The sequence below is a fragment of the Barbatula barbatula genome (genome assembly GCF_947034865.1).
Source record: "Barbatula barbatula genome assembly, chromosome: 24".
NCBI lineage: Eukaryota > Metazoa > Chordata > Actinopteri > Cypriniformes > Nemacheilidae > Barbatula > Barbatula barbatula.
This window is the reverse complement of record NC_136787.1, coordinates 3,635,721-3,655,394: the sequence shown is the minus strand read 5'-3', so window position 1 is coordinate 3,655,394 and position 19,674 is coordinate 3,635,721. Positions and strand designations below refer to the sequence as shown.

General features: G+C 36.8%; 3 protein-coding genes across 15 annotated transcripts; 1 reads left to right on the top strand and 2 right to left on the bottom strand.

The window, feature by feature from the left end:
• Nucleotide 1: 1 nt before the first annotated feature.
• On the bottom strand, nt 2-4,848 carry hnrnpdl (heterogeneous nuclear ribonucleoprotein D-like). 7 transcript variants are annotated; one of them, XR_013786235.1, is made up of 9 exons: nt 4,056-4,449; nt 3,215-3,383; nt 2,968-3,129; nt 2,732-2,863; nt 2,183-2,291; nt 1,928-2,092; nt 1,594-1,691; nt 1,124-1,227; nt 64-421 (listed from the first exon to the last, which is right to left on the bottom strand). XR_013786235.1 is itself a non-coding variant. In XM_079449230.1 (8 exons), the coding sequence occupies exons 1-7, from the start codon at nt 4,142-4,144 to the stop codon at nt 1,621-1,623; spliced, it is 897 nt and encodes a 298-aa protein (XP_079305356.1). In that variant the 5' UTR covers nt 4,145-4,848; the 3' UTR covers nt 2-421; nt 1,594-1,620. The 7 variants fall into 7 exon arrangements, 4 of the variants coding, with proteins under 4 accessions (XP_079305356.1, XP_079305359.1, XP_079305357.1 ...); XR_013786236.1 differs by having other exon boundaries at nt 134-421; nt 2,192-2,291; XM_079449230.1 differs by lacking the exon at nt 1,124-1,227 and having other exon boundaries at nt 2-421; nt 4,056-4,848.
• On the top strand, nt 4,322-9,799 carry enoph1 (enolase-phosphatase 1). 2 transcript variants are annotated; one of them, XM_079449234.1, is made up of 6 exons: nt 4,322-5,104; nt 5,203-5,304; nt 6,200-6,402; nt 6,846-6,978; nt 8,588-8,711; nt 9,330-9,799. In XM_079449234.1, exons 1-6 carry the CDS (start codon nt 5,021-5,023, stop codon nt 9,467-9,469), a joined length of 786 nt encoding a protein of 261 aa, XP_079305360.1. In that variant the 5' UTR covers nt 4,322-5,020; the 3' UTR covers nt 9,470-9,799. The 2 variants fall into 2 exon arrangements, with proteins under 2 accessions (XP_079305360.1, XP_079305361.1); XM_079449235.1 differs by having other exon boundaries at nt 4,972-5,104; nt 5,203-5,326.
• A 922-nt stretch (nt 9,800-10,721) lies between these two features.
• tmem150c (transmembrane protein 150C) lies at nt 10,722-19,470 on the bottom strand. Of its 6 annotated transcripts, none has more exons than XM_079448907.1 (10): nt 19,262-19,432; nt 15,268-15,321; nt 14,675-14,769; nt 14,525-14,578; nt 14,379-14,408; nt 14,232-14,299; nt 13,010-13,137; nt 12,727-12,904; nt 11,740-11,958; nt 10,728-10,965 (listed from the first exon to the last, which is right to left on the bottom strand). In XM_079448907.1, exons 3-9 carry the CDS (start codon nt 14,746-14,748, stop codon nt 11,750-11,752), a joined length of 741 nt encoding a protein of 246 aa, XP_079305033.1. In that variant the 5' UTR covers nt 14,749-14,769; nt 15,268-15,321; nt 19,262-19,432; the 3' UTR covers nt 10,728-10,965; nt 11,740-11,749. The 6 variants fall into 6 exon arrangements, with proteins under 6 accessions (XP_079305030.1, XP_079305033.1, XP_079305035.1 ...); XM_079448909.1 differs by lacking the exon at nt 19,262-19,432 and adding an exon at nt 15,913-16,061; XM_079448908.1 differs by lacking the exon at nt 19,262-19,432 and adding an exon at nt 15,392-15,600 and having other exon boundaries at nt 10,729-10,965.
• Nucleotides 19,471-19,674: the final 204 nt, after the last annotated feature.

Genomic DNA, 19,674 nt, shown 5'->3' with positions numbered 1-19,674 from the left:
CGTAACTAGTGTCCTTTGGCTATCACTCAAAACGTAGTAAACTGACCAAACAGCATTTTAGGCATCCTACTCATCTTAACGAAAATATTAACCAAGTCCCCAAACCATATGAAAAAACGACAACAACTTTTTTCCCATTTTTAATCCCTTTATCCAAAAACTGCAGGAAAAAACTAAAATACAAAAAAAATGACACTTTCCTACTGAACATTTAAGAACACATCAGCACAAAACCTACAGATTCTATATGAATAAAGCACAGAATAAGGCAAACTTAGAAACAAAACACTGCACTATTTACAAGGTTGGACACAGGATTTGTCTCAAGAGGACCAAATATCATTTTTATAGTTGTTTAAGGACAGGAATCCACAAGCTGCCTCCAGGGAACAAAGTCAAAAGCTCAAGTCAGCCTGCCGACCTACAAGAGAAAAAAACACCATGATTTATTCTGATTTACAACAGTAAAAAAGCACGTCCATGTTTGTTAAACTTCTTGAGCTGTTGATTTTAAACTAGGAAAATCACCATTAAAAATTAAAGATCATATGTGGATAATCATATTTAGATTCACAGAATACAGCTTATAAGCCAGCAAAAGCTTTGACTCCATGAGGTTAGTTGATAAACACCTTCAAGGAGCCACTCCCAATGCTTTCTCTTTAAAATTTAGAGATGTGATTTATATATACAGCCAATATTTTGCATCTGTCTAACACAGATTTCATCAGCTTTTAATGGCTTCAAACCCAACTTTACATATGATCTTGAAAACCTATGTTTAAGGACAAGACTTGTAGTGTACCCATTTGAAGTTCTCTATGGGCTCTAAAGACAAAAATCAAGCATTATGAGTTTATACAATTTACAAGGGAGGTGACGTTTTAAGGAAGAAACCAACAAAAATCAAAATCATTGATGCTCCACAACTGAAATACAAGAGCACTTAAATTGAAAAAGAGAGGACAACAAAGCAGTTATCAATCACTTTTAGGTTACATTAATAAATACCTGTAAAAAACACATTTTTAAATGTTAAAGAAAACCGACAACTTAAGGAAAATGGGGGAATCTCCTTTGACTTTTTTTTTACGCTGGTACAGGAAGTTTGAAGAGACCATACCACTGGACAGCGTTTTCTTGTGCATGCCGTGCTCTCTGCCCGCTATGTGCGACGCCCAGAGAATGTCGTGGTCAGGGGACACACGGCCTGCAATGAAGTCCCCGCTGGCAGGTACAAACAAGGTACAATAATCAGAATTAGGGAAAGAAAAGAAAAATAAGGAGAGGCGTCCTTACTCTGTACCCCTTAGCAGTACTTTACCTGTTACCATTGCTATCAAGTCTCTATGTTATTCCTTTATGACCACCTGTTAAAAGTAGGAGGAGAAGGAAACCTACAGAAAAACACTTACGTTTTTCTGTCATGCTAAAAAGGCAAAATGGCTACACAAACATTTGCAATTAAAGATCTATAGACATGTTTAACTGTAGTGCAATAATATGCATATCCCTTTTACCATTAGGATACTAGGTGTCTATTGATCTTTAACATTGAAGTTGGATCGAAGTGCAGCAAAGATATAACCTTACCATTAATATGAACGTAAAGTCGCTATGTCAATATGGTTGGTAGCTATTCTGATGGTTTCCACCATCCCGTGAGGCCTTGCCATAACTGCTCTGTTGACCTAAAAATAATGGGATAAGATTAAGCACATCAGTCCTCAACCTGACCCTCCAAACACTACTTAAATACTAGGTTGAGTGAAAACTCAAGTTCGAGGTAAAACACTGCGTGTTCATAGTTTGTTACCTGAATAAAAACAGGTTTGATGGCACAAACATTTAAAATTATTTTGTCCCCTTAAGTTAGTTACTGCCATGGCCTCACCCTGCATATTATTATTTATAAATGTCAGCTTACCATTGTAATCATCATAGCCTTGTCCATATCCATAATTCTGATAATTATACCCAGAATAGTCATAGCCAGTATATCCATTATAGCCTTGGTTGTATCCGTTTCCATAGCCTCCATAGTTCTGGCCATAGTAGTTGTTGTATCCTTGATTGTAGCCTTGACTCTGACCTGCTCAGGGAGAGTTGAAAATAACCACAATTTGTTTTAGTACATCTGGATGGAAAAGCCTGCCAGAGACAGCAGAAATCATATGCATACCTCCTCTACCTCGGCCTCTGAAGCCTCCTCGCCCTCCCCCAAACCCCCGGTTTCCTCTGTTTTGCTGCTGCCTGTACACTTCTTTGGGTTGAGCAACTTTGATTTCACACTGAAAATAAATAGTAAATAAAAAGTCAATATTACCTGGATTACGTTTTTATGATCCTCTTATTCATAATTTGGAAGTATGTTTTGCAAAGTGAATCTGACTTCAACTTCAGTAGCAAAAGCACTTTGAAAGATCATAAGTTGATTATGTGTCGTTTGTGTGTTTTGTTTGACTTCCAATTTAAAACAAGAAAATACAACACAAACGTTCAAAATGCTACTCAAATGTACATGTACATGTACATGTGGTGTTTTAAATAAAATAATTAAATGATTGCTTGTGTGGATATAGTGAATGATGTTAAACGTGCCGTATTTTAACTACAAGTTTACCTTTTGATGTAGCCAAACAGTGTGGCATTTTACATAAATAACATTAAGATGCAAGACATAATTAAATAACATAAAATCAGACAACATTTGTTATGTGCGTGAACATACCTTTCCTGATCCAATTTCATGGTATCTGTTCTCCAGAAGTTTCTCAACTGGCTCCTCTGAAGCATATGTTATAAAGCAGAAACCTCGCCTTTCGTTTGTTTTTGTGTCTGTGGGCAGCTCAATGTTTTCAATCTTGCAAGAGAGATAGAAAAAAAACACACAAATAAGCATGGTGAAATAGAAATAATTAGGAAGTCATACCTGTCCCGAAGTTCAAATGTTTCTGAAGGACTTACTTCTCCATAAGCTCCAAAGTATTCCCGGATCTGATCTTCAGAAGTGTCCGGACTTAAACCGCCAATAAACACTTTCTTGGGGGGCTCCTTACCCTGAATTGCCTTGGCTCTTTTGGGATCGATTAGTTTCCCATCCAGCTTGTGTTCTGGGATCTCTAACACCTACAAAAGCATACCAAGAACATTTTTTAAACATGATGTAAACACAAAATGATGATATAACCATAATAGCGTCCAGAACATTTACCTTATCAACACTCTCAGCATCTCTGAAGAGCACAAATCCAAAGCCCCTGGAGCGTCCAGTCATAGGATCTGTTTTAATAGTGCAGTCCAAGACTTCCCCAAACTTCGATAGATAATCAGAAAGGTCTTTCTTGCTGGTGTCCCAGCTGAGCCCACCAATAAACATTTTCCTGCAAACATGCATTAATAAGTTTGTTCCCTGAGATAGAATCCATGACCTTTGCACACAATGTTCCACCAAATAAGCAGGTCTTATGGAAGACTTAAACGTATGGATGGTTTCCACTAATATTTGAATGAAACAGTTAAAGGACTAACGCTAGTGCACTTCAAAAAAAAAATATTCCTACTAATGAAAGTCAATGGAGGCAAATTTTGAAGTGAACTAACGGTACTCCAATAACACCAGCTTTAAAAACATGTATTTTGACACATAACAGTACGGTAACCACTGTGCGTTTTTACACCGTTAACGTTACTGCTGTATTCCCACTTCTATTACCATCGTGTTCAAATGATACACTTTGTAAAGGGTAAAGCATCATCAGAAAAACTATTCGAGTGACCTAACGTTACGTCTGAGCCATTTGGTGCCAAAATGCTAGCTAGCTTGCTATGGCAAAAGTGTGCTGGTTCACAGACAACAGGGTAACGTCATAGTTTAAACAGAATTACAACAATATGATATATTAACCCGATTAAAAATTTGTATGAGAGGTTCATTTTAGCCCATTCATATATATTTGAAATTAACAGCGTATGAGTTTTAACATCTGAAGGCCTCTCTCTCTCTCTCTCTCTCTCTCTCTCTCTCTCTCTCCCCCTCTCATCTCAACACTTACCCGTCATCCTGCTGGTTTTTACTAGCATTTATTTTCGATCCCTCAGGAAACTCATCTGTGCTGAAGTCGGTCTGCTCTTCGGTCAGCATTCTGTGGTAGCTGCAAATAGATCGAATGTGGAAAGTGCAAGACCGTATTTCAGCGACTTTAAAAGGTCGGACAAATAAAGTGCCGCGTCTAACAAAATGGCGGAGGGAGATCAGTCAGTGACGCAAACTGCCTGCCCTGAAATGAAGAAGAAAAGCACAGTTCTTTGTTGTTTGGGCGGCCCGGTATCCAAAGTGTTGCACTGCTGCCATCTTTCGGATTAGCCTCTTGCTATGTACATTTCTTTCATATTCTCCTCCACGCGAGGTCAATTTTTCCTTCTTCTTGTCTGGTTCAACGCCACTCTAGTACATCGTTTATCTCTGTCCCCATTTATACTTTTCATATGGTAAATTGAAGCATAGTGGTCTGAAATGTGTTCATGCGATTTGGTTAATGCATTGTGGCAATTCAATGTAAAAGGTTTTACGTTTTCAATTTCATGTGTAAGACACTTTCTTAAAAAAGTTTTAAATATATTTTAAACACTGTAATCATAAAATATTAAAAAACATGAAATAAAGCATTCTATGATAATTGTCTCTTTCAACGGCTCGTCAGCTAGCAATGTTGCCAGATATACAAATTCCCTATTCACATATTGTTAATTTTTATGCAGTGTATGCATCGATATAGAAGAAAAGTGTAGAAAACTATAAACAGTACTATAATAGTATATACAAACAGAACGTACAAGCTGGGCTGTAATCGATTACCGATAACGTGGGGGATTTATGGGCGTATGGCTTTGGCAACCTCACATCTGCCCCATGTGTTAGCTCACCGCTAGCCTCGATGCTATTATTGTGCTCATCTGACACTGTCAAATACAACACAAGACTTTAAATAACATCTGTATCGTTTGTCATTAATAAAAAATGGCAGCGATCTCAATTCCAGAAAATATAAGAGCTTTTCTGCTGGACATTGAAGGAACCACGACGCCCATCACGTTTGTTAAGGTAAATGCTAGATACTGGAAAAAAATAAATAAACACGTATCATATCAGATTCACGATATGCTTGAAAACCAGTTCAATCGTTTATTTCGCTTTTGCAGGACATATTATTTCCCTACATAAGAGAGAATCTGGAGGATTATCTGACTGCACATTGGGAGGAAGATGAATGCAAACAGGACGTCCATCTGCTCAAAAAACAGGTCAACATCAAAACAGAGTATTGTGAGCCTTTTCTTTTAAAGTTATCTTCACGTCGCTTATGCTGACATAACCACAAATACTCATTCAAAGCCTATGCTTTGTTTTCTTTAAATTGTTACTAAGCCTTACTGTAGGTGCACAATTGCATTAACCAAGAACAAACCTTGAAACCTTAATACAAATAAATATAATTAGCTGTAGAGATCAGTGGCAGAGCCTAAATAAACATTTTAGGGGTCCCATTTTGAAAATGAAGGGGCCACTATACATCCATACATACATACATACACACACACACACACACACACATATATATATATGAAGAGTTTGGTTCCAAAATTCATGTTTTTTTATCATGTAATCATGTTTTTATTTTATTTGGGTTATTATGGCTAAAATCAAACCAAATTCAGAAGCATTCCAGTTTGCTTGTTTGATGTTACTACACGTCAGGTGAAGTTAATCTGTGGCATATTCAACACAATTCAATTTGAACATTAAGTGCGATTTTACAAAAAGTGTGTTTACAATTATATAAAACAATATAGCGCAACAATGGTGCTGCCTAGCGTGGCGCTTCCGTGTGCGACCCCTTAAGAGCTTTAACACTTCTACTAGAATCGGCCCATTGTTTGTTCTAAAAGCTGTATCAGCTCAAAAATCAGTGCATTCATTTTGGTATCATGGTTTATGTCTACTTAATAACATGGTATTACTAATTTACTATGTTTTTTGGACATAGTTATGCTATCTCTTGAAGACATACCAATACAATGATGTATGTCACAGATCCATGGCATTGCCATGCATATATAACAAAATTGTGATGGACCTTGCAGTATGCTTGGTTAATCTATGTATGGTTCACTCAATAAAACACATGTCTATTTACAGGCTGAAGAAGACCTGCGGCAAAATAAAGCATGTCGTGTTCATGCAGTTGACCAGACTGTACACACAGATGAGGAGAAGGCAATCCGTGAGGTTGTGGATAACGTGCTCTGGCTGATGGCTGCAGACAGAAAAACTACTGCACTCAAACAGTTGCAAGGCCACATGTGGAGAGCAGCCTATCTGATGGGGAAAATTAAAGGCGAGTAAGTAACATAATCTGTTTTAACACATACAGCCCATGTATGCCGGAGTGATAAAGAATAGACTCTTTGCATTAGATTAGGGCCAAGTATAATTTAAGTAAACTGGATTGTAAAATACTTACGTTATGGCTGTGGTCAGACTAAACTATGTTGTTGCAAATTCTGACCAGTCTTTGAAGAAACTGCTCAACGGGATCGTGTCTTTTTGATAAAGCGATCTAATAGAATCTGATGAATAAAAAAATCTAATAAATTGGTGGATTGTAAGAAGTCAATTTATTTCCAAAGCCTTTAAAAGTAATGCAGTTAAAATGGGGAAATGTGAATAATTGTGTAGCAGAACGATTTAAGCTGCCCCCAAATGTATTCTGTGTGCCCCCAATTCAGTGTTCCAGTAATAGACACGAGAGATGATAATATTTTGGGGTTTTTTTTGTTTGCAGGGTGTACCCAGACGTGGTACCAGCCATCAGACAGTGGAGGCATCATGGTTTGCAGATCTACATCTACTCCTCAGGAAGTGTGGAGGCACAGAAGCTACTGTTCGGCTATTCTGTTGAAGACGATCTATTAGATGTAAGCCTGATGTATTCACACTGATAGTGATTTGCAGTGACAACGTTTATGTAAATAAAAAAACAAAACATTTATTTAAATGAGCAGCAATGCAATGCTGTGACTAGCAATAGAAAGGAAGACAGTGGAGATCAAGTTTTGGCAAGACGTTTCTATTATTATGAGCAGTAACTTTAGAACTGTTAATTTCAATCGATTTTGCTTGATAATCATTATTGTACCTCACTTATCGTTGTTAATGATATGATGTATTATGCCCTGCTAAAATGTATATACAAACATTTTCGCTTCAAACTTCAAATATGATGTTATCAGTGAGTGCTTTTCCACCCTCACGCCAAACCGTTCTCGTTGCTTAATCGTTCCACTCCGTGCCAATCCAGCTGGTACGTAAATGGTTTCATTTGCCACCGTAAGGCTGATAACGGACTTTTTTTACAACGTAAATGCAAATGCATTACTCACTGCCTCGGTAACTAGGGTGACCATCACCCAACAAACCAAATGTGGGACAGGTTATCCGTTTGTGTGGGCCACCACTGAAAGGTAGTGTAAAACTGTGTTTTCATACCGTTATTATATCACTTTTATGTTTTTTTCAAATTATTAGCTCAGAATTATTAGAATTATTTTTATTTAACTACAACATGATTAAGGCATAGATCAAATGTTATATAACATAAAACAGTTTTAATGGCAATTAAACTAAAGGTTAAGTGTCTCTTAAAATTTTGAGCACAGAAGGAAGCTCTTTGAAGATCTTCTCAAAAAGAGAAAACTAAAAGAATAATGAAAAGGATTACCTTTTAAAATGTAGTATTTTATTTGCAAATAACTGTTGTTCATTACTCTTAACCACAACCTCTAAGCTGAACACAGTTTCAAAGCCACACAACTGACGATGTTTTAGGGACTTTTTATCCGGCAAGTTGACATGGGAGGTACCTGATCTACTGACAGATGTCACAGCCTCTTGATGACTGAAATCACTGCCATTTTCTCACACATTGGATAAAAGTCAGGCTTTAAAAAATTGTTGCGTTTTTATGAGCTCTTTGGACACTGGTATGCTCTGGGGTGCTGCTTTTGACACAGCGCTGTTAAATAGTTAAATAAACACTGGCGAAACGTCGCATGTGCGTTTCGGGTTAAAGAATGTGTTTCTTAATGTGACAACTAAAAGGATGCAGGACATTTTGCAAGAGACTAAGCTATGACAGCGATATCGTTTTCATTTTACTTGGCACCCCCAGCTCCAGCTGTTAACCAGCTAAGTTCCCTTTTTTCCTACTTTAATAACGCACTATTTTGGCTACAGAGAGAAAGTGTTATCTAGACCACTGACAAGTGACTAATCCTGAGTGGTGACGTCATCTATCAGCACGATTAAATTCGGGGCCATGAACAGTTTGTAATCGCACGGTGCCGAACCAGGCTCACGTGGAAACAAACCCTTTACCGCTTCAGACCGTGTTTAGAATGGTTCGGTGCCATGGTTGGAAAGCTCTCAGTGTGAATTAGTCAGTATAAGTATCAAACCTATTTGCTTGATGTAAAAACTTATGTGCTTTGACTTCTAAAATTGACACTTTGTAAATGTCTGTCTTAGCTGTTTGATGGTCACTTTGACACTAACATTGGTGCCAAAGTTGAAAGCAAAAGCTATGAAAACATTGCAGAGAAGATTGGCTGCCAACCAGAGGAGATCATGTTCTTAACCGATGTCACACGAGGTGGGTTTACAAAGATGCCTTAATTATTTTTGGTTTAAATTGTTTTATTTATTAAGAGTTGACATGCAATATATATTTTGTAAATACCAACTTTGTATGCAGAGACAAATGTGACCCTGCCTGTGAAACCCAAGTTATTTATTTTCTACATCAAATTATTCTACACTATGTAAAGAACAACCTGTGAAATGATAACCTTGATATCTCTAATCAAACTCTCAGCACTTTTCCAACATCAAGCCATTGGTTCTCATTGCCTAATTGTTCATTTCAGGCGGGAACGGTTTCGTTTTCCACCATGGGGCGATAACAGAACTTTTTATATATATACTGTATACTGTGTAGCCATACACATTTGGCTGTTCTGTTCATACTGGTGGAGTCCCAGCTTCCTTTAGACAAAATACCGGAATAGCCATACAGTAACCCACTGTCTATTTGGTTATTCATAGGTGGGAGTATGTGTTTGTCAGACCACTGACAGATGGGAAGGTGTCCAGGAAATATCTTTTGTAAACCTAGCGGCGCAGAAATGACCCATTTCAGCTTTAAGTGATTTGACCATACTTTGTGGGCAGCCGACTGTCTGAAATCTATATTCTAATGTCTCCCTTACAGAGGCAAAGGCAGCAGAGGATGCTGGGGTGAATGTGGCAGTAGTAGTACGACCTGGTAACATGGAGTTAACTGAAGATGAAAGGAAGAATTATAGGATCATCACATCTTTCAACCAGTTGGAACTGAGTGCAAATGTTTGACAAAATGAACTTTGATTATGACATTGGGTTATTAGTGAAAGCCTAATTTGGTGTAATGATTATTTGTTCTACTGAACTTAAACCCCAAGTTTTCCAGGTGCTTGTATTTTTTACACTGAAATCCAACTTAGCATTGTAGTGTATCTACATTGATGAAACGTTTTATGTGGAACATTAATATGTAGCATGTGACATAATTATGTTTGGATACTTTGTCTATACCCTCCATATTTGTTATGTACATTGTTAGTATTGGATGTAATTGTATCTTTCCAAATACATACAAACGTACTGTCCTTATTAAATGTTAAATACACCAAAAGTAGTCCTAAAGAAGACTTCATGCACTTTATCTCTTTTGAAAGCACACAATATCACATTTATCAGATTTTTGCACTGGGTCTTTTGCAATTACTCGAAGTAAAGATGTCAACTTTGTCAACCAAACAGAAGGCCTCAAGAACAACCGGATGCACAGAGGAGAACTTAAGGCAGATAACTCGGGTGAGGATGCAGAATAGCTAAACAGGACGGCAAGATCGAGAGTGCCTGCAATCTCCAATTCACTTAAGAGAGGTGATTGCTTTAGAAAAAACATTGTTAAGTAGTGTCCACGCTGCAGCTTCTCTGAAACGAGTATCAATGTTGACACCTTGTCTAGTTGGATCGATGCATGCCATTTTATCAACGGTCAGTAGTTTTGGAACCTGATGTTCCGAATATGGTAAGATGCGTTAAATTTCCGTGCAGTATTCGGCCAATCACTACACACTAGTGAACTGGCCAATCATAGCACACCTTGCTTTTTTCAGAGCATTGAGCTTTGTAAAATATCAGTGCGTTTCAGAGAGGCGGAGCAAAGAAGACACACAAACATGCACGGTATATGGAAAATACAGCGTTCGTAAACCTTAAATCAAGTATACACATTGTATGACATCTACATGTCTTATAAAGATGTTAATAGAATTATTCTATAATTCTAAATAATTGCATCTAATTTCTCGTCTCCATTAAAGTATTACTGGATCTCAGTTTATAAATTCAAAGATTTGATTTCTCATCAGCACTTAAACTTCAGGTACATAATGAAATGTATTTCAAAATTATCTTTCTTTCTTAAAACTCTGTCTATAAGCCTCCTCTAAATTACTGCGTGGTCTTTAAATCACAATTTGTTATTGGTCTTTCAATATGGGCCTTTTACAGCTCATGTAACAGCTGGATAGCCTTCAGGGAACAAAGTCAAACCCAAAAAGAAAATTGATATGTTTTAATGTATTACAATAAAAGAGGTATATTACATGACATCAGTTATTCGTGTACTGAAAAGCAAATTCTTCAAATTTATGTTAACTGTACAATTAAAATATATTTTTATACAATGCCATACAATGCTAATTCCGTTTGTGCAAAAACAAATTGGGTTTACATTCTTAAGGAACGTACAGTAGTACAGGAAGGTACAAAAAGTGGTAGTACAATACAGCCACAACCTGTGAAAAAAGCATGGTACACATGGTAAAATAACAGTAACAAAAATCTCAACAAAACTACACTTTGTGACAAAAAGATATTTCAGTATAAAAATAGTACATAAACGTTTTCATACTTGAATGAAATAAATGCTGTTTGATGCACACATTAATTTGGTCTGCTTCATAACCTTGCACTTTATAAATTTACGCAGATCTATGACTATGAATAATCTGTGAACCATTAACAATGTCTTCATGGTGTTGCCTACTAACTCTAGTTTACTTGCAAGAGGTTGATTCAACTTTTATGTTTCCTATGTTGAAGTTTGTTCTATAGACTGTCACGTCTATAGCAATAGCAACCTGAATAGCAACCTGAAGATTCTCAAAGAAATCTTAATTTCATCCTCTATTTTTGTATCAAAGCACTATATCACAGAACAGATTTTTGGTGATTAAATCCTATACTGTAAACTATAAAATGTTTTTTACTGTCTTTAAACTATCATATATGCTTTCAAATCAAAGAAAATAATTTAAATCCTTCAACAAAAATGATTTATTTTGCCAAAAAAGGTGAACCTGTATTTATATTTGCTAATTTTATAAGCAACCTTGGTATTTGATTTCCAAAGCAGTGTCACTTTGTGCGTTTTATGACTTTGTTGCTTTCAGAAAGTCTATACATTCAGAACAGTCATCCAGAGTTCTTTCTGGAGAAGTAACATTCCATTAACATGCATGACTGATAAACGTGCAAACATAGGAAGTAGAGGACTCAACAGGTATTACCAAAGAAAGATTATAGGTGGTCAGATTGGTATTCTGAGACCTCAGAGAAACTTTCAGACATTCTAACTGGAGGTTCCTGGTTCTCACTACACACCATCTCAAAATGGCAGTGACGGAACTCAATGGCAAATGTGCTCAGGTATGTCAGGAAAAACATAACCAAGGCCCATTGTGCCCGGGCAGCATGCATGTGTAGCCGCTGTGCCATTAGAGCAAAATCTGTAATTTGTGGTCAAGGAAGCAATAAAAACTGGGAAATTTATAACAGGTAGCTAGATTATTATTTTCATTTTAATTAAGGATATTTCACCCATACAACTAAATTACCTTATGTTTTACTCACACTCAAGGCATCCTATTTTTATATAACTTTCTTCTTTCAGAAAAATGCAGTCAGACTTATAATACCACGTATCTGGGGTCTTCCAAGCTTTATAATGGGAGTGAACATTGGATGATATTTTGAAGGTCCAAAAAGTGGATCCCAAAATATAACCAAATATTTTTATTCTATGAACCTTTTTGAAGAACCTGTGATTTTGCTGCATCCACTCACAAAAATAAAGTTTGATATATTATATGGCTGTTAGCATTTTACAGAATATCTTCATGGAACATGATTTTTTCTTAATATCCTACTGATTTTTGGTATAAAAGAAAAATCTACCATTTTGACCCATAAAACATACTGTTGTCTATTGCGACTTATGACTTTTTTTGTGGTCCATGGTCACATACACGTACAGACAGACACACATTGGTAATATCAACCCTACTATGGTCACATACACGTACAGACAGACACACATTGGTAATATCAAACCTACTACCTGGCTGAAATGTTTGTTCTAAAGCCGCCAGTTTACAATGTTACTTTGTTCTTACCTGCACCTGAAATTATTAACAAATAATTTTTGTACAGTCAGACGATGTCAATTTTCACATTGCTTTAGTTCAGTGAAGGTACACTGTAAGGAAGAAGGATACAAAGCACCATGCAAGAAGTGACAGCTACGGACAGCAGGAAGCGGGGAATTCCAGCTCGTTTGCCTTCATTTCGCAAGTTGACCTTTAGGGTCATGAAGGACTGGACCCAGCAGAATAGTGTGCCAAGACCAAAGGTCATGGATGTGCCAATATTATGCAGCTTCTCATCATTTGCCAGCTAAATAAAAATATTTCAGATTGACCTAGATGTTTAGTTTATAATATAATATTAATTTATGTATTGGTGTACTGTACTCTATGTACCACTTGAAAAAATACATACCTGAAAATTCCCAACTAGAGTCATGCCGAAGCAGGCAAGGGACAAAGCCACCAAACTGCCAATGTTGAGCCAGGGCTTATGCAGTCTAGCTTTCAGCTGCAGATATCTCAGCACTCCAAGAATAAATCCTTGAGCCCAAATGACCATGAGATAATTTATTTAGACACCTGACAATTGCCTTGGCACCACCTTAAAGGTATAGTTCACCCAAAATTTTTAATTATGTCATCATTTATTCACCCAACAGATCGCATCCCCCATTTATTGCTTTATCACTTTAAATTTGACACGTCTAAAGACCGCTGACATTGTTGACATGACTGCTTGATAGGCGTCGCTGCGGTGACCTGACTTCAGCTAAAAAATGGAGAATAAACCTCCACTCGCAGTCGGGAAGAGGAAGCTTCTACTTTTTAGAGGGGTTATTTTCTCTCTATTTATCGTTCCACTATATTTATCAACTCCATGTCGGGGCTTTTGTATTCCTTGCGTAAATTATTATCAGGCCTGGTTCTGTGGTGCTAGAGATCTCGATGAAGATGACCGACAGCTTTTTAGTCATTATAAAGTGAGAGCTCGTTTTGCGGTTTCTGTTCTATATATAATCCATTCAGAATGTGATAAAACTTGTTTTTCATACTGCTAAAACCAACTGCCACATACACGCTACCAAGTTTCAAGAATTAAATCGCCATTATAAATAGTTCTGATTTTGTATATATAGTATATTGCGAGAATAACCCCCACCCCCACCAAAAAAGTCTTATGGTGGGGACCCCCATAAGACTTGATTCAATTCGAGCACTGGGAGGGGGGGGTACTGACAGTCTTCCAAATATCTTCTTTTGTGTTTAGCAGAACAACAAAATGTAAAAATGTTTAGAACAATCTGAGGGTGAGTAAATGATGACAACATTTGCAATTTTTGGGTGAACTATCTCTTTTAAGTGTTTGACCATTTTTACCTCAACAACCAATACTATCCACCATATTATCTGGCTTCATCTAGCAATTTTCAAATACAGTAAATAATACAAATATATACAAATGTAAAGTCTGTTAATAAAAGCTCATGGTCGTCAATTTTGCAATTTCAAAGGATCAGTTCATGCTCCACTTTGGCTATGTAGCATGCATATGAAAAATAAAAACTGATATATACATATTGCGATTTATAACTTCCAATAACTTCTTTAGCATAATCCATGCTACAAATTCATACCTACAAAGGCCGCCATGTTCATGACTTGACTAAAAACGCAGCTTGCAGGGGGGGCATTGCCTGCAATGCTAAACATAATACAAATGATATAATGTTAATAATAAATAAAGCAAAAAGCATTTCATGATAACATTTGTGAAGATGTACCTGATATACGGAGGAGGCTTTGATTCTGTCCTTTGATAGACAAAAATCAGTTTGAATTAGATTATTCAATAATAATATTACTTTTATTATGGAAACTAATATTAAATCATTTAATTTCCCAACAAACATAGGTAAATTTCACTTACTTGTACTCAGAACTTAGTGGGGTTATTTTTTCATCCTCTACAGCAATAAAATACCTGTTTTAAACATTACAATTCATTTATTTGTCAAAAATATAATAGCTATAAAAGCCATTGTACTACATGTAAGTAAATTGGACTACGAATGCTCACACAACCCAAAGGCCGGCAGCTGTAAAGAGAGAGAACATGAGGGGCAGGAACATCCACATACTGCAATTCTTCATTTCTCCTTTTCAATAGTTTTTCTGCAATATGACAAACATCACATTTAGAGAAAAATACCATTTATCTTTTCTCCACAAATCTGTTAACACCACCAGCGACTTTGTCCTTATGTTTCAACCGTCTCTTATTTTCTTGTGCTAGTATTTTTCTAGGCATTTCAAGTTTTAGTTGCCAGATTTAAGGGGGTTGCACACCGGATGCGGAAGCACCGAGCCGAGGAGCACCATTGTTTGTAAAAAGAACATATTGTTTTCTATCAGTGCACACACTGGCGCCGGCAGAACGCCACAACTCTATAGACGTGCCACTCACATAATTTAACATTGAATTAAATGTTTTTTGACTGAAATCATCTTTAATCTACAAACTGACTTCACCATAAGCTACAAGATGCATTTATCTGTTTGGGAATAGCTTTTTTTTGTAAGGGTAGTTATAGAAGAGGAGTTACTTTAATTTCCTTTTTTTATGACAGGTTTTAAACATCACATTTTATTTTCATTATAAAAATTGGTCACCTCTTTGATGTTTGTCTCCATAAAGTTTCACTATTAGATTCAGCACACTTTATTCTGGAACAGAAAAATATAATCAGTATACAATTCAAATGATCATAGAAGAAAAAACTTGTCAAAAACATACCTGGAACAAGGAAAAATCATCAACGTATGATTCAGTGGATTATGACACACTCATACAAATCAAAAATTATTTTTTATGTCTATACATCTATATGACAGCACAATCAAACGCTACCAACAAGCTAAACTACACAACCATCCATGGAAGAACACATTTAAGATACATGCATAGATAAATCGGTGTTTGTTCAGCTTCGGTGCATTCAGACTGAAGCCAACAAGCGTGACAAGATTAAAAACCGGATGAGATTACCACATAAACAAAATGCCTAAAGAAAGGTTCTGGCCTTTAGTATTATATTTTCATAAAACAAGCTAAACTGAAACAAAATTTTGTGAAGTTGACTAAAACCATTTTGACATATTAAACTTGACATATAAAACAACATAGCAACATACGATATAAATCAAATAAGAACATTGATCAAATTATGTAATAATAAAATAAAAATTAGCGAAATCTGTCCCCTCTAAACTTCATAAAATTTTCTAGAAAAAAAAGAAAGTATGGATGCAGTTTACCAATAAACTGTGCAACTGAGAAAGAAAGTGAGCATTCATAGTTTCCATGTGACGTAATGCCCCTTTCGTTCAATAGGATGCACAAACGAACGAGGAGACAAGCCTGGAATATGCTTCTACAAGAGTTCCGTATGAGAAATAAAGCCCACAAAGGAGGAATTTTTGGGTTGGTGCCATTAACAATACCTCTGTCCACAGGAAGGGCAAACAATGGCAACGGTCAAAGTACATTCGTATTTTCACCTCATGTAAACACTGGATGTACCAATCACTGTGAATAATTGAATAATTCCATTCACGTGTAATTAGGCAGCAACCTTTTTTCCAAATACATACTGCTTGTTATCAAATAGATCAACTTCACTGGTCAAGTCAAGTCATTTTTATTTATATAGCGCTTTTGACAATTTTCATTGTTACAAAGCAGCTGTACAAGAAAACATTGACTATAAGCAAAACATATAAGGTTATGCAAGTCAAACTGCACACACATATGGAGCTGCTCGGAGAGTTGGATGGACGTTCTAATGATTTTTTCCAGTCCGGCTGAATCATCAAAACTGGCGAGGTGGATTTGCAACTTCTGGTTTAATCCATGTCAATAAGCTGTGATCAGAGCAGGTTCATTCCACCCACTCACAGAGGCTAGTGTGCGAAACCTGATGGCTAAATCAGAGACAGATGAAGTTCCTTGACGAAGGGAATATAATTGTGCGAGATTGAGCCCACTGTAGAGCTTTCCCTATGAGAAGTGAGATTACAAAGGAAACCATGGATGCTTCGGTGGGGTAACAATGGGAGTTATGCTGTAAATAGAGGGTGCACTGGAGAAGGAATCTGTTACACTTCCGCCAGACCAAAGTAGGGAGATGGTGAGACCATGAGACTGGCTGAGACAGTAGACGAAGTGTGGATGTTGATGGTGTGAGGGACTGGCAGCGGTGTGGTTGAATGCATTCATGATCTTCTGAAATGGATCCGGTGCACTCATGATTGCGGTGGTCTGGTCTTCTGTCACAGAACCACTCGTAGGCGTGAGATGGAATGAACAATGAGTTTATTAACAGACATGTAAGTAAACAAGTACAGTAGGTAAATATATAGATAAATGGAATGGCGACTGTACTAATATTGTCCTTTGATTTCAGGAGATTGTGATTGATGGGCCTTAGTTCCAGGTGTGCTGTGAGATGACGTTGATGGCGTGGCAGGCGTGACCAATGACTTGGGAAGAGACGTGGAAGAGACGTGGAAGAGACGTGGAAGAGACTTGGAAGAGACTTGGAAGAGACTTGGAAGAGACTTGGAAGGGACTTGGAAGAGACTTGTCCATTCATTGTCAAGACCAGACCTCGACTGAGTGAAGTGAGGTGTTGTTTATACTGTGACAGATGAGGCTGGTGACAAGGTGCAGGTACATCTGATTATAACTCTGGAGACTGTGAGTGGAGTGAGGGAGTAAGGTGAGAGCCTGGTGATTCCATGACAGACCCAGTGTTAATGTAATTACATTAATATTTTTGCAAAAATTCAGATATATACAATTATATAGTAGTTAGGCTAATCTCTAATGATCACAAAAAATCCATGGACTTAATCCATTATTTATTCCCATGAACAGACTATTGTATACTGTGTACAGGAAAGGATTAAAAAACTGACCAGTCTCAAGATTTAATTAAAAATGGCTGGTGTGTTGAAGTCTAGGAAAACATAATTACTCCTCAGTTGCTTAAATAGCATTTAGGGTTAATAGTCAGGGCTGCGGAGTACTGAAATACACCACTTCAACGTAATTTAGTTACCTATTTTACGTACAAAATTTGAGTAACTGTATTTCATTACAGTTATTTTTAAATGGGCTGTAATCAAATTACAGTTATATCCAAAAAGTATTTTAGATTACCAAAGTGATTACTTGGAATTTTAATGTTATTTATTTAATTTAAACATTAATATAAACTGTAATAGGCAATTAAAGAGTTCATATTTTGTGATTTTTAAGGTTCTACATTGGTATATGGAGTGTCCAAGTTTAGGTTCATGCACGTGAAAACACTTTCATTTTATAATAATAGGCAGTTATAATTACCTCACTTCTTCACTGACTCTCAAATGACTCGTTCGGCAAGGCTACTGTGATCTGATTGGTCAGATGGTCTAGTCTGCTGTGACTGGTCTACCCTGTGAAATCTAAAACGGAACTAAAATTTGAACAACAGACAAATCTTTTGCGTGATTCAGAGTCGACCCCCTTTTTCCCAAGCCAATATGTTTGTTATTCGTTCCATTTCAGCTTTACAACTGGGCAGATTGCGTACATTCACACACAATAACAATACACACGGCCTGAAATGTCATTTTGATGACATTGTAATAGTTATTCTTTAATGTAAACACCAATCTGTGATTCTGACTGGGACAATCTGCCAAAGCATCCTGAACTACTTGCCACATAAAAAAATTTACATACCCTCAAATCTTTATTTGTTACCTGAATGACCAACGAATGTTTTCATGTTTTGTGGTAGTTGTTTGTGAGTGTCTTGTTTAAGTATTTTTTTAAGTAATTGCGACGTTTTGTCTCACAGTTTTGACTTTTTCCTAACAATTGTGACTTTATATCTCCGAATTCTGACTTATTTCTTAGAATTGTGAGGCATACACTCACAATTGTTGACTAAAATGTCCAATGAGGAAAAACTGTAAAACTGCTGTTGTTTAAAATAATATGCAGAGGAAAGCCAAGTACTCCTTATTAGTATTCCAAAGTATTTAGATAAATTACAAAATTTGTGTAATCTAACAAAATACGTTACAGATTACTTTTTAAAGCATTTTGTTATCTGTAGTGAAATACATTTTAAAAGTAACCTTCCCAGACATTTTAGTAGTACAGTAGGTTTTTAGGAGTAAAATGCGTGCGTGCATGTGTGTGCACGCGCGCTCTTGATACTCAGTATACAGCTCCAGGTTCTGAAATGAGACACCCTAATTTCCACCCATTTCAAAGTTTGTTGACATGTACATGATTTTAACATCAAAACACCTGTCTGACAATATGTTTACAGTATGTTTTATAACAGCCCATTTTGTTATAGAAAAGAGATCATTCCAGTTATGCTAATTTACAGCGGCTAATCTTTAGTAGCCTATATTGTGTGGGCTTTCTTTTCGTATCCACAAGATTCACGAAGCAAACCTCGATATATGCTCATCGCGTTTTATTGATGCCCATCATTTTTTGGCCGGCTGTGTAAATGAGTCCTCGTTTTGTTTTCTTTCGCCGGGGACAAAACTGAAACAGTGCGCCTGTCATATTAAACCACGCTGAGAATAAACATCTTACCTTGTAGACATACACTCTTTCGTCCCGTATACTTCACATTGTGACTTTACACAGACATCGTCAAGTCATGTAGGCGACAGGCTGATAGTCAAAACACCGGACAGGCATACTTTAATATCGCGCAGACATTATTTGCATATCATACGTGACGTGAGGTGAAGCGTTTCTAAATAAAGGGGGCGGGGTCTCGTTGTAGGCTACTTGATGGTGAGGGAGCGGAGAACAGAGCAGCGTTTAAACAAACATATATTTAACTCTCAAAAACATTGCTGTAAATCACTGAACCGTTTTTAAAAATGTTCTCACAACATGTGATTTGCTCTTTCTAAATGAATACTTTTATGAGTCCACTGTGTAGCAGAAGGGCTGTGTGTTTTTTCTTCTATAAATGAAAAATAATATCATCATGCTTT